At 42.8% G+C, this 13396-nt stretch overlaps 1 protein-coding gene across 4 annotated transcripts in view; it reads left to right on the top strand.

Moving 5' to 3' along the window:
- The window catches only part of p4ha3 (prolyl 4-hydroxylase, alpha polypeptide III), a 110509-nt gene that overhangs the window by 32897 nt on the left and 64216 nt on the right, over positions 1 to 13396 (top strand). For 3 of the 4 annotated variants that reach the window (XM_070891596.1, XM_070891594.1, XM_070891597.1), the window contains exons 5-7: positions 2389 to 2440; positions 3697 to 3878; positions 4659 to 4835. In XM_070891596.1, the coding sequence (XP_070747697.1) occupies positions 2389 to 2440; positions 3697 to 3878; positions 4659 to 4835 (411 nt within the window). The remainder of the gene's footprint in view (positions 1 to 2388; positions 2441 to 3696; positions 3879 to 4658; positions 4836 to 13396) is intronic. The other variant, XM_070891595.1, reaches the window with a different exon arrangement.

Genomic DNA, 13396 nt, shown 5'->3' with positions numbered 1-13396 from the left:
ACCAGGCCAACATCCCCAGCATCGAAGCACTAACCACACTCGACCAGCTCTGCTGGGCGGGACACAAGACTCCCAAAGCAAGCGCTCTACTTGGAACTCCTACTAGGCAAGCGAGCCCAAGGTGGGCAGAGGAAATGTTTCAAGGGCACTCTCAAAGCCTCCTTGATAAAATGCAACCTCCCCACTTACACCTGGGAGTTCTTGGCCAAAGACTACCCTAAGTGGAGGAAGTGCATCCGGGAGGGCGCTGAGCTCGTCGAGTCTCATCGCCGAGAGCATGCAGAAACCAGGCGCAGGCAGCAGAAGGAGCGTGCGGCAAACCAGTCCCACCCACCCTTTCCTTTAACGACTGTCTGCCCCACCTGTGACCGAGACTGTAATTCCCGTATTGGACTGTTTAGTCATCTAAGAACTCATTTTTAGAATGGAAGCAAGTTTTCCTCGATTTCGAGGGACTGCCTATGATGATAATGATTGTCCCATCATCACTATTTATTGCTGTAACTAAGGATGAAAATGAATGGATTTAGTTGTAGAGGCTGTGCCAGAAAATGTTCTTTCACACGTTATTTATGAAGAAGTAACTGATATACGGATTAATGTACATGACATATTTTGTACAAACTAGAGATGATGAAGTATCTTTTATCTGGGCTAATGAATCACAGACAGGGTTTTGCGATTTATGTAGAATTACTTCAATTTTCCCATGCTTTTGCTGCATGGTTGCAGTATGAAAATTGGAGTTTAATGGATGGCTGCATAATGACTCAAAGCATTTTTTTTTTATTAGCCGTTCTAAGTTCGTGCTCTCCGATTCGTTTCTCTTGCTTAGTTTCTGTTACAGTGAGGCATAAGCAGATTTGTAGCTACATCAGACATTTATGGCAATTTTGAGGTTGCTTCAGGTCTTGTTTACCCCCTGTCTCATAGCTAGTTTAAAAATGGCAAAGAAATGTATTTAAATATGTTTAAATACTTTTCATTGTGATGAGAATAAATGTGAAATTGGCATTCTGAGGAGAATTGAGCATAAGAGATGAGGTAACGCCATTTTAAGATGTACAGGCTATAAGACGTAGGCTAGGATGCGTTAGAGGGTTTCAGGTGCTGTCAGAAGAACACGTGTAAAATGCTGTGGCTCTCTTTTTCACTCGCAGTTGATTTTGCACCATTTGTGTTGTGCTGTGTAAACAGTTAAAAATGCTGACCAGGAGATTGTGTTCATCTCATCTTATGTGAAGATCTGTTTTTTGATTCTCTTCGAAAAGCTTTTTTTTAAATGGATTCGTTTTACAGAATCACTGGAATCGCTGGCAAGTCCGGCATTTATTGCCCATCCCTAATTGCCCTTGAACTACTGCAGTTCTGTGGTGAAGTTACTCCTAGAGTGTTGACTTTGTCACTGCAGTTTGGTACAACTGAGTGGCTTGTCAGGCCATTTCAGAGGGCAGTTAAGAGTCAACCACATTGCTGTGGGTCTGGAGTCACAAATAGGCCAGACCAGGTAAGGACAGCAGGTTTCCTTCCCTAAAGGACATTAGTGAACCAGATGGGTTTTTAACGATAATCCGGTAGTTTCATGCCCACCATTACTGATACTAGCTTTTCAATTCCAAACTTTCTTTTAATTAAATGAATTTAAATCCCCCAGCTGCCGTGGTGGGATTTGAACTCACGTCTCCACATTATAGGGCTCCTGATTACTCGTTCAGTAACATAACCACTATGTTTAGGGATAGTGTCAAAGTAAAAAGTGCTTCCCTGTCTCTGTCACATTAAAAGTAAAAGAATAATGTGTCATCTAACTGCTGTGAGCTATTTTTGTTTTTATTATCCCGGGCACCCATTATTTCTAATCTCTACTTGCACCCAGAGTTGCTCCAATAATGTAGGTCACAAGGGTGGGCCCTGTGCACCCTGGAGTGCCCCATTCATTGACTCGAAAGTAGGAGCTCTCGATAAGCTTGCAGATAGGCATCAGTGTCAGCAACATCAGTAACAGATAATCAAGGCCCAGTGCCCACCTTGGGTACCTCCTAGACCAGCTTCAAGTGTCTGTTTTCCTGGAGATTAATTCTGCTGCCCAAGCTTTCCATCATCAGAGCAGAACAGTGTGCAAGTAGAGAGCTGAAATTGAGGACCTGAAATAGAAGCATTTTCAGCAAAAATTGCATCTTCATTTTATATATATACATTCAGGCTTTCCTTCTTGAAATATTCTGCATATCTTCACATTTTTCCAAATAAAAGGTTTTATTCCAGGATATATTTTACAACAACTTAAATGCATATTATATTATTACTGTTCAGACAATATCTGAAACATATTTGAATAGATGGGTAAAAGGAAAAATGGAGTAATGTTGCTCATGTCTTATTTTTCAGTCAGGAAATGTCGGCTACGCAATGATCCTATCTAAAGAACTATTACAGCTTGGTATGTGCTGCTAAAATATTATTTCCTTCAATTTTTCAAAGGCAGTTTCTACATGTCAAATCATCAAAGGCTTCACCTTTCACCTTCTTCATTTTTGACCTCACAAAGTCCCCTGATCTCAAATGAAATTCCTCCATTTCCTCCATTGCTAAATCTACCTCCACGAAGCTCTGTTTTCTAATGTTTGCCTCAACATCTCTCTATAAAGTACACGTGCATCCAAGACTTGAATATTTTTCCCATGTTTGAGACGGCTCTGCTACTTGGATTCACTCTCTTGGACTGGATGTACGAAAAGCTTGCCTTCTGACATGACTCTTCCCTCACTTGTAGCCTCCAATTTCTCTCTCTATTGCAGTGTCTGTTGGCTTTTTTCATTTTGCCAATGCTATTATGGTCAGTGCTCATCTGAACTCTGCTTGCTTTTCAGTTCCAATTATACCATCTTACACACTGTTTCTCACACACTGAGCTGAATAGTCTGTCACTATGTTGGCTGTGCTTTTGTGTGGTTACAAATGGTTTCGATGCTGAAAACCATATGGAGGCCCCTTTCCCCAGCCAGTTTTGGAGGCTTGATCCAATAATTGGCATTATCATTGTGTGGGTTTTTTTTTTAAGTGATGATGTCCTTTGCTCAGAAAGCTCCTTTCATTGTACTTTTACAAGTTCAAATTTTGATTGGCCATGAGCTAAAGTTGAAGTAGTTATCTCAGAAACATCTTCTTTCTGCAAAATACACCATTCTGCCTCAGAAATTCACAATGGTTGCTGCCCAGGCTTCAAAATAATACAATGCTGCTTAACACAAATTAAGGGGTTATGGGGAGCGGACAGGGAAGTGGACCTGAGTCGATGATCGAATCAGCCATGATTGTATTAAATTGTGGAGCAGGCTCGAGGGGCCGTATGGCCTACTCCTGCTCTTATTTCTTATGTTCATATGTTTATGTTGTTAAATGTCTGGTTATTTTTCAGCATAGCCATGGTTTATAAATAAAGTTTGGTTGCTCTGTGATAGAAAATCTTGCACGGATAATAACTTGTGCTACTCAATGGATTAACGATGCTAGTCTGTAAATTATTAGTATAAAAATTCGATGTGTAATATCATGAAAGGTGCTGTTTTCTCCAAATAGCTTTATGTATTATATTTTCTGCTTTATATTAAACTACAGCTCCATTTATCAGTAAGAACATATGCAGCTTATCGACAATTGCATTTTTGTAATATTATTCAAAAACTATTTTGTTAGCTGACTTCTCATCAACAGACTCAAACAATAGAAGAATTGCCAAGAACATACTGAAGTATGAAAAAATCTTGGGAGCATCTTTAGGTACTGAACCGAAGGAAATTGTGCTTCAAAGACCAAATGTGACTCATCTTCTTACAAGAGACATCTATGAATCATTGTGTCAGACACGAGGCTCACAGGTAACAGTAGCCCTCGAGGATCTCGTGTAGACTTATTGGAATTTATGGCCATTTTCAGTACTTTCTGTGTCAGGAAGGCTTTGCAAGTTTATTTTACCTTTGTCCTTTTAAGTCTAGAGTTACGCTCCAGCTATATTTCCAGTCTAATTGTTTAATCTGTGGCTGATATTCCAGTTTAGCTTTACATGAAGGATCAAAGCTATTCAAATTGACCACCTTATCAATATATTTTTTAAACACTTTAGTACAGTGCTTATTTTTAGCATTAAATATTGCATGTGAATTGAACACATTTTGTATTGTTTCATATTACTGGACCCTTTTATCCACTTAAACTCCTTGAAGTCAAAATTGGGAATGGACTCAATGGTTGAGTCAAATTTCTCCCTGCATAACTGCTACTCCATGATCTGGAAGGGGAGCATATGAACTGCCCCCAGTCCTTTGTATAGTGTTCTGGAACTAGATACAAGGGGGAATGTGGAAGCAAATCCAAATAGCCTTTTTAAAAAAGATATTTCTGGTGATGTTAGTATGCCAACATGCGTTGGTAGTTCAGATTGTGATTTGAGCACAGATTTAAGTTCAACAGTTTCTGAGCTATCCTGACACTGTATTGTTGTATTGTGAAATAATTGGAACAATTACATTGAATTTGATTTATTTGCATGGAGAATATGAGATTAGTTTTTTAATATTTGAAGTCATTCTTCCATAAAGCTTTACACAAAAATATATTCGGTAGCTTGCTTTCCTCATTATTGTTTCCCTCCATTTTAGCCAAAGCACTATCAAGATTCAGAACGTTATTGTTCCTACGAGACAAACCTCAGTCCGCACCTGATTCTACAGCCAGTGAAAAGGGAGATTATAAGCCAGAAGCCGTATGTCGTACTGTACCACAATTTTATCAGCGATTCCGAGGCAAAGAGGATAAAGGAAATTGCTGCTCCTTGGGTAAAGTTTCTTTCAGCATCTTTGCTTGTTTTTGAAATGTTACCAATATTAATCATCAGGTCATGTTGGCCTCCAATAAAATAATGCAAACAAAGGATATGTTAGGCCAATGTTGATGCTACCTGAAATTTCCAGTGGTTGTAGCCAGGATCTTAACAAAGGGCTACTGAATTGCCCCAAGTAAAATTAGACACTTGGTTGTGGCTTTTCATTAGCCTCCATGGTGCAAATGCATTTAATGTTAGTTTTGCATCATAAGTATCACCACCAGCCCCAAAACATCTTGCTGGCTGGGCAGGAATGCACGTAAGTTTGAATGCTCTCTATTGATTGACTGTTCATCTTTCTGATTATTATTTTCTTTTTCGGATGCTTAGGAGTACAACCTTAGTCACCCAAGAATGTTCCCCAGCTCAATCTCAGAGGACCACCCTCTAATGTATCTCCTTATTCTCAGAAATTTCTAGCATCCAGAAAATATTAGGTACAAGAGCAGCTATAAGTCCTCAGGGAATTAGGTACACTTAAGATGCAAGTTTAAGGATGATAGCCAGTTCAGGACTTAAAACATCTAACCATAATCAGCCTGTACACCATATTGCTTCCAGATAATCATGGTCTATTAATAATAATTATCTGGAATGGGTTTTACCTGACTCAGATTCAGCCATCTTCAATGTAAAGGGAAGAGGGAGTGGGTAGTGCTACAGCAGGCATTTTGACTATGATGTGGGTACATGTTTCAGTGGTTGCTGTAATTACGTTTTCTGATAGTTTTAACAGCAATAACTTGTATTTATATAGCACCTTTAACGTAGTGAAACATCCCAAGGCGCTTCACAGGAGTATTATGTGCTAAACATTTGACACCGAGCCACATAAGTAGAAATAAGCGCAGGAAAAGCTTGGTCAAAGAGATATGTTTTAAGGAGCATCTTAAAGGAGAAAAGAGAGGTAAAGAGGTGGAGAGGTTTAGACAGGGAGTTCCAGAGCTTGGGGCCTAGGCAACAGAAGGCACGGCCACAAATGGTTGAGCGATTATAATCAGGGATGCTCAGGAGGGTAGAATTAGAGGAGCACAGACATCTTGGGGATTGTGGGGCTGGAGGGGATTACAGAGACAGAGAGGGGTGAGACCATGGAGGGATTTGAAAATAAGGATGAGAATTTTGAAATCGAGGCGCTGCTTAACCGGAAGCCAACGTAGGTCAGTGAGCATAGGGGTGATGGGTGAGCAGGATTTGGTGCGAGTTAGGACATAGGCAGTAGATGAGAAATAGGAGGGGGCCAATAAAAGATCCTTGGGGGACACCAGAGGTAATGATGCGGGGGCGGGAAGTGAAGTCGTTGCAGGTGATTCTCTGGCTACGATTCGATAGATCAGAATGGAACCAGGTGAATGCAGTCCCACCCAGCTGGACGATGGTGGAGAAGCATTGGAGAAGGATAGAGTGGTCAACCGTGTCAAAAGCTGCACACAAGTCAAGAAGGACGAAGAAGGATAATTTACCTTTGTCACAGTCACAAAAGGATATCATTTGTGACTTTGATGAGAGCTGTTTTGGTACTGTGTCAGGTGCAGAAACCGGATTGGAGGGATTCAAACATGGAATTGCGGGAAAGATGGGCACGGATTTGGGAGGCGACAACACGTTCAGGACTTTGGAGAGGAAAGGGAGGTTGGAGCTGGAGCGGTAGTTTGCAAGGGCGGAGGGATCGAGGGTTGGTTTTTGAGGAGAGGGTTGATGACAGCAGATTTGAGGGAGAGGGGAACAGTACCCGAGGAGAGTGAAACGTTAACAATGTCAGCTTTGGGAGCCGGAAAAAGAAGGGGTGCAATCTTTGTCGAAAAGTTGTTATGTGAAAGTAGATCATTCGATAGTGTTAAAAAAGGATGATACATTTTTTCCACTTCAGCCAAACTGTGACATATGTCCATCACCATCTTTTGATACTCGTGCTATTTGCTAATTGCTATGTGTGCAAGGCAGGATTTCCTGCCATTTTGTGAAACCCTCAAGAGCAACAAAAATCAAGGCTGGTCTGGTGCATAACAACCTTTATTTGCCTAAATTTTGAACAGCATCTTTGCGTCGGGGTCCTAGTTATGTCATAGATTCCCATCATTTGCATATCTGTGAGGCCCTCCCCTGCCTACAGCGAGACCCTGACAGGCTGCCTGTAACACGGCAGTTTAATCTGGCAGTGGGCCTAAACGCAGTGCTAATCCAGAGGCCTCTATTGCAACCCCCACTCTCGCCGAGCATGGGGGCATTAAACCCAGCCTTTCTATCGCAGTATTAAAATAATAATAGAACCTCGCAGCTCAGGTATTGTAAGTTTTTGGTACAAATGCGTTTTTGTTGCACACCTTTGCTAAGACAATAAAATCCTGTTCATAGCATAGTACCTGGGATCATTTGGTTTGGCTTTCTTATTTCTGAGGTATACGGAGTAGATGGTATTTGTGTCTCGTTTGCCTCACACTTACGGTCAGCGTTTCAAGTCCAGACACAAAGCTAACATTCCGTTTACTTTCTTTAAGTGTGAGAATTTCCACTTAGGGTCAAAGGTGGGATTGGTGAGTTTGTCAAGAATAACATTGGTATTTTCACTTTATTCATGGCCTGTTCATTTAACATTGTTTACTTTGACCTCTAGACCCTATTATAACTTCCTGTCATGATGGCCTGTGTAATAGGATTCTTTAGGGCCTCACAGTCTGATTATTGGAGCAGACGCCAACCCTCATTTTGTTACCAAGTTTGGCTGAAATCCTAGACTCAGTTGGAAAGGGAAAATAACACTTTATTCAGACACAGGAAACAAGTTATCAATCAAGAGATCTGACCACATACCATGATGGAATCAAATTTTAACAATACACATTCTGCATTAAGCTGAATCAAATAAGTTATCCTGTTGTGTGCACGGTAACACTGTAATGATATTTTACTTGTTACAGAGCTGAATAAGATTGAGCTTGTTAATAGTACACTTACTCTGAGTACCGTATATGAGTGTGTGGCATGCATATGAGAGAAAAAGAGAGAGATGCTGAATGATGGAGAGGAGAGGCCGGGAGTAGCAATAGCACCTTTCACAACCATCGGATGTCTCAAAGCGCTTTACAGCCAATGAAGTACTTTTGGAGTGTGGTCACTGTTGTAACGTGGGAAATGTGGCAGCCAATTTGCTCACAGCAAGCTCCCACAAACAGCAATGTGATATTCTGTTATTGGGCTTAATTTTCCCCAGTATTTGCGCCATTTTTTTGGAATAGGCTGCTTTTTCTGGCCTAACTTAAAAATCCCCAGTTTTCCCAATCAATTTGTACCAGCGTAACTCAGATGGTTACGTTTTTTTTAGGGTTTTTTTTCTCAAAAGGGAGCATTACCAGCCACCTATGCCAATTCTGGCCATTTAGGCAACTTTGGCCAGTTAATAGTTATTCCATTTCTACTTAGGCCAGCGAATGTGGCCTCTCGAGAAAACCCTAGTGAGAGTTAAAGAAATCGGCGCAGGTAAGGAAATTGGCGCAGGTAAGTGCAGCTGATTCCCGGATAGCAGCAGCAGGAAAGGTAACAGAGAGGGGAGAGAGATGGTGGAGGAAGAGTGAGATGCGGGGAGGGAGAGGGGGTGGGGGAGCCTTTCGGATGTAGTTAGGTGCGGGGACCGGGAGGGCGGAGACCACTCAGCCTGGGCTAGGGGCGGGGGAGCAGACCATGAGGCCACTCGGCCTGGGCTAGGGGCGGGAGAACGCACTGGCAGGAGAATGCAAGGCAGGAGAATGCACCGGCAGGAGTATCGAACCGGTGAGGACCTAGAATGGGACTGGATCAGCAAACCCTTCCGGCAGCATTGGAGGTAAGTTGCTATTATGTGTTTTTTAATTTTTTTAATTAGAACATAAGAACATAAGAATTTGGAACCGGAGTAGGCCATCTAGCCCCTCGAGCCTGCTCCACCATTCAAAAAGATCATGGCTGATCTGGCCGTGGACTCAGCTCCACTTACCCGCCCGCTCCCCGTAACCCTTAATTCCCTTATTGGTTAAAAATCGATCTATCTGTGACTTGAATACATTCAATGAGCTAGCCTCAACTGCTTCCTTGGGAAGAGAATTCCACAGATTCACAACCCTCTGGGAGAAGAAATTCCTTCTCAACTCGGTTTTAAATTGGCTCCCCCGTATTTTAAGGCTGTGCCCCCTAGTTCTAGTCTCCCCAACCAGTGGAAACAACCTCTCTGCCTCTATCTTGTCTATCCCTTTCATTATTTTAAATGTTTCGATAAGATCACCCCCTCATCCTTCTGAACTCCAATGAGTAAAGACCCAGTCTACTCAATCTATCATCAGAAGTTAACCCCCTCATCTCTGGAATCAGCCTAGTGAATTGTTTCTGTACTCCCTCCAAAGCCAGTATATCCTTCCTTAAGTAAGGTGACCAAAACTGCACGCAGTACTCCAGGTGTGGCCTCACCAATACCCTGTACAGTTGCAGCAGGACCTCCCTGCTTTTGTACTCCATCTCTCTCGCAATGAAGGCCAACATTCCATTCGCCTTCCTGATTACCTGCTGTACCTGCAAACTAACTTTTTGGGACTCATGCACAAGGATCCCCAGGTCCCTCTGCACCGCAGCACGTTGTAATTTCTCCCCATTCAAATAATATTCCCTTTTACTGTTTTTTTTTTCCAAGGTGGATGACCTCACATTTTCCGACATTGTATTCCATCTGCCAAACCTTAGCCCATTCGCTCAACCTATCTAAATCTCTTTGCAGCCTCTCTGTCCTCTACACAACCCGCTTTCCCACTAATCTTTGTGTCATCTGCAAATTTTATTACACTACACTCTATCCCCTCTTCCAGGTCATCTATGTATATTGTAAGGTCATCTATGTATATTGTTGGGAGCTGGCTGTATCCTTGTGTCCCTGGTTACCATGGCAACCCGATCTTCTTGGCGCAGATCAAGGCTCCACCCCAAAAACTAAAGGGCAGGTTACGCCACGTCAAAATGAAGAAATCCAACAGGGAAACTTAAGACTATTTTTTTTTGGCCTACTTGGGCCCCCAAAAAACAGGCGTAACTCTTCAAGTGCTCCAAAAAAATGCTTTGGAGAAAATTGAGCCCATTTTAATAATCTGTTTTTTGTTATGTTGACTGAGGGATAAATATTGGCCAGGGCACCAGGGATAACACCCCTGCTCTTCCTCGAAATAGTGCCGTGGGATCTCTTACGACCACCTGAGAGGGCAGACGGGGCCTCGGTTTAACATCTGAGTCAAAAGACGGCACCTCCGACACTGCAGCACTCCCTCAGCACTGCACTAGAGTGTCAGCCGAGATTTATATGCTCAAATCCCTGGACTGGGACTTAAACCCACAACCTTCTGACTCTCAGGCAGGAGTGCTACCCACTGAGCCACAGCTAACACTCTATCTGGTGCCTAATCTAGCTTCACAAAACAGCTCTCCAGTTCCTAGTCCTGCTGCTGTACGAACTGCCCTGTTTAACTGCAGGATAGGTCTACAGCAACCACATCAATTTAAAATCACTGCACGTGCAGTTGTCTTGAAGTAGCAAACAGCTACTATTCTGTCAATTGTTGCAGAAAGTCCATAGAAGCCAGCAGGAGCAAGACGGCATGGGCTTGGTGGGCCGAATGGCCTCCTTCTGTGCTGTAAGCATTCTATAAGACCACTTCACCGGTCTGTACTAAAGCAGGAAGCACACTTCAGCCTCTCAACTCACTGGTGGTCATGTTTTTTGTCCGATGCAAACCTCTTGGTAGTTATGCTGCTATTGGAGGCTTGGCTGAAACCACACCGCACGCTTCACCTGACAGCAACTGTGCTGCTATCTTTACATTTGCGGTTTCCACTAACGTCAGAGGTGCCATGGTGGCAAATTGAAAAAATATATGGATTATCAGACCGATGGCGGACTGCCAACCTGCTTTATTTGGTCCTTGTCCAAAATCAGTTGTTTAGCACTTTACTCCCTAGCTTTTCACAAGATCGCAAGATTGAATATGGACAAAGAAAGTAATTCCAGCGTTCCCCCCCCACTTCCCCCAAAGCATAGCATCCAACTGTATCTTAACCACTATAGTTGGAATTCCATTCCAGGAGCTGATTAGTCATTGTGTAAAGAAGAATTACCTGATATCAGTCTGAAACATGCCTTTTGCTATTTTGCCTTTTCTCAGAAACTAATTAAACTACATTAAAATTTAGAACAAAGTCATTACACATCTTTTAGAGTTGGTGCCTTTTGAAAAACATGATGGGAAATCAACTCACATAATGAAGAACTTGCATTTATATAGTGCCTTTCATGACCTCAGAATGTCCCAAAGCCCTTTACAGCTAATGAAGTACTTATTGAAGTGTAGTCACAGTTGCAATGTAGAAAATGCAGCAGCCAGTTTTTGCACCGCAAGGTCCCACAAACAGCAATGTGATAATGACCAGATAATCGGTTTTGTTATGTTGGTTGAGGGATAAATATTAGCCAGGACACCAGGGAGAACTCCCCTGCTCTTCTTCGATATCGTGCCATGGGATAGTTTACACCCACCTGAGAGGACAGAAGGGGCCTTGGTTTAATGTTTCATCCTAAAGACGGCGCCTCTGACTGTGCAGCTCTCCCTCAGCCCTGCACTGGAGTGTCGGCCTGGATTATGTGTTCAAGTCTTTGGAGTGGGACTTGCACTCGTGGTCTTCTGACTTAAGAGGCGAGAGTACGATCACTGAGCCACTACAGCATCTAACTCTGGGTTACAATAGTCCTGCTTGAATATTAACATGAATCTTCACATCCTTCAAGTTACATTCGCTGACACTACATGATCTGGACTTTGTCCTGGGCTTGGAGCGCCACTGCACCTGCATGATCAGACATGCCTGTAGGCATGATAGGGCACTGTGTGTTTCACAGGAATCTGGAGTATCCATTGTATATGGCAAGTATAATATGGCCACAAACATGTCTGATGTAGCTGTATACTGATGTAAAGGGTCTGGCTTGTGCCACTGGGTGAATACAGAGCAGTTTTGATGACCCACATGACATACCATTGACCAGAAAATCAACAGGACCAGCCACATAAATACAGTGGCTACAAGAGCAGGTCAAAGGCTTGGATTTCTGCAGTGAGTGTCTCACCTCTTGACTCCTCAAAGTCTTTCCACCATCCACAAAGCACAAGTCACAAGTGTGATGCTGCTGATACAAAGATGGGTGGGAAAGCAAATTGTGAGGAGGACACAACAAATGTGCAAAGGGATACAGACAGGCTGAGTGAGTGGGTAAAAATTTATCAGATGGAGTATAATGTGAGAAAATGTGAGGTTATCCACTTTGGCAGAAAAAATAGAAAAGCAAATTATAATTTAAATTGAGAAAAATTGCGAAGTGTTGCAGTACAGACCTTGCCTTGCCTTGTGCATGAAACACAAAAAGTTAGTATGCAGGTACAGCAAGTAATCATGAAGGCAAATGGAATGTTGGCCTTTATTGCAAGGGGGATAGAGTATAAAAGCAGAGAAGTCCAGCTACAACTGTACAGTGTATTGGTGAGGCCACACCTAGAGTACTGCGGGCAGTTTTAGTCTCTGTATTTAAATAGGTTTATACTTGCATTGGAGGCAGTTCAGAGAAGGTTCACTAGGTTGATTCTGGAGATGAAGGGGTTGACTTATGAAGATAGGTTGAGTAGGTTGGACCTATACTCATTGGAGTTCAGAAGAATGAGAGATGATCTTATCGAAACATATAAGATAATAAGGGGGTTCGACAAGGTGGATGCAGAGAGGATATTTCCACTCATAGGGGAAATTAAAACTAGGGGACATTGTCTCAGAATAAGGGGCCACCCATTTAAAACTGAGATGAGGAGGAATTTCTTCTCTCAGAGGGTTGTAAATCTATGGAATTCTCTACCCCAGAGAGCTGTGGAGGCTGGGTCATTGAATATATTTAAGGCGGAGATAGACAGATTTTTGAGTGATAAGGGAATAAAGGGTTATGGAGAGTCGGCAGGGAAGTGGAGCTGAGTCCGTGATCAGATCAGCCATGATCTTATTAAATGGCGGAACAGGCTCGAGGGGCTAGGTGGCCTACTCTTGCTCCTATTTCTTATGTTCTTATGTTCTTATGTTCTTATGTGATGGAATACTCTCCACTTGCCTGGATGAGTGCAGCTCCAACAACACTCAAGAAGCTCGAAACCATCTAGGAAAAAGCAGCCCGTTTGATCGGTACCCCATCCACCACCTTCAACATTCACTCCCTCCACCACCAGCTCACCGTAGCTGCAGTGTGTACCATCTACAAGATGCACTGCAGCAACTCGCTAAATCTTCTTTGGCAGCACCTCCAAAACCCGCAATCTCTTACCACCTAGAAGGACAAGGGTAGCAGGCGCATAGGAACACCACCACCTGGAAGATCCCCTCCAAGTCACACACATCCTGACATGCAAATATATCGCTGTTTCTTCATCATCGCTGGGTCAAAATCCTGGAACTCCCTTCCCAACAGCACTG

The sequence above is a fragment of the Pristiophorus japonicus genome, chromosome 10, assembly GCF_044704955.1.
Source record: "Pristiophorus japonicus isolate sPriJap1 chromosome 10, sPriJap1.hap1, whole genome shotgun sequence".
NCBI classification, from domain to species: Eukaryota; Metazoa; Chordata; class Chondrichthyes; family Pristiophoridae; genus Pristiophorus; species Pristiophorus japonicus.
The sequence above is the reverse complement of the archived record's forward strand: the minus strand, read 5'-3'. Positions and strand labels throughout refer to the sequence as shown.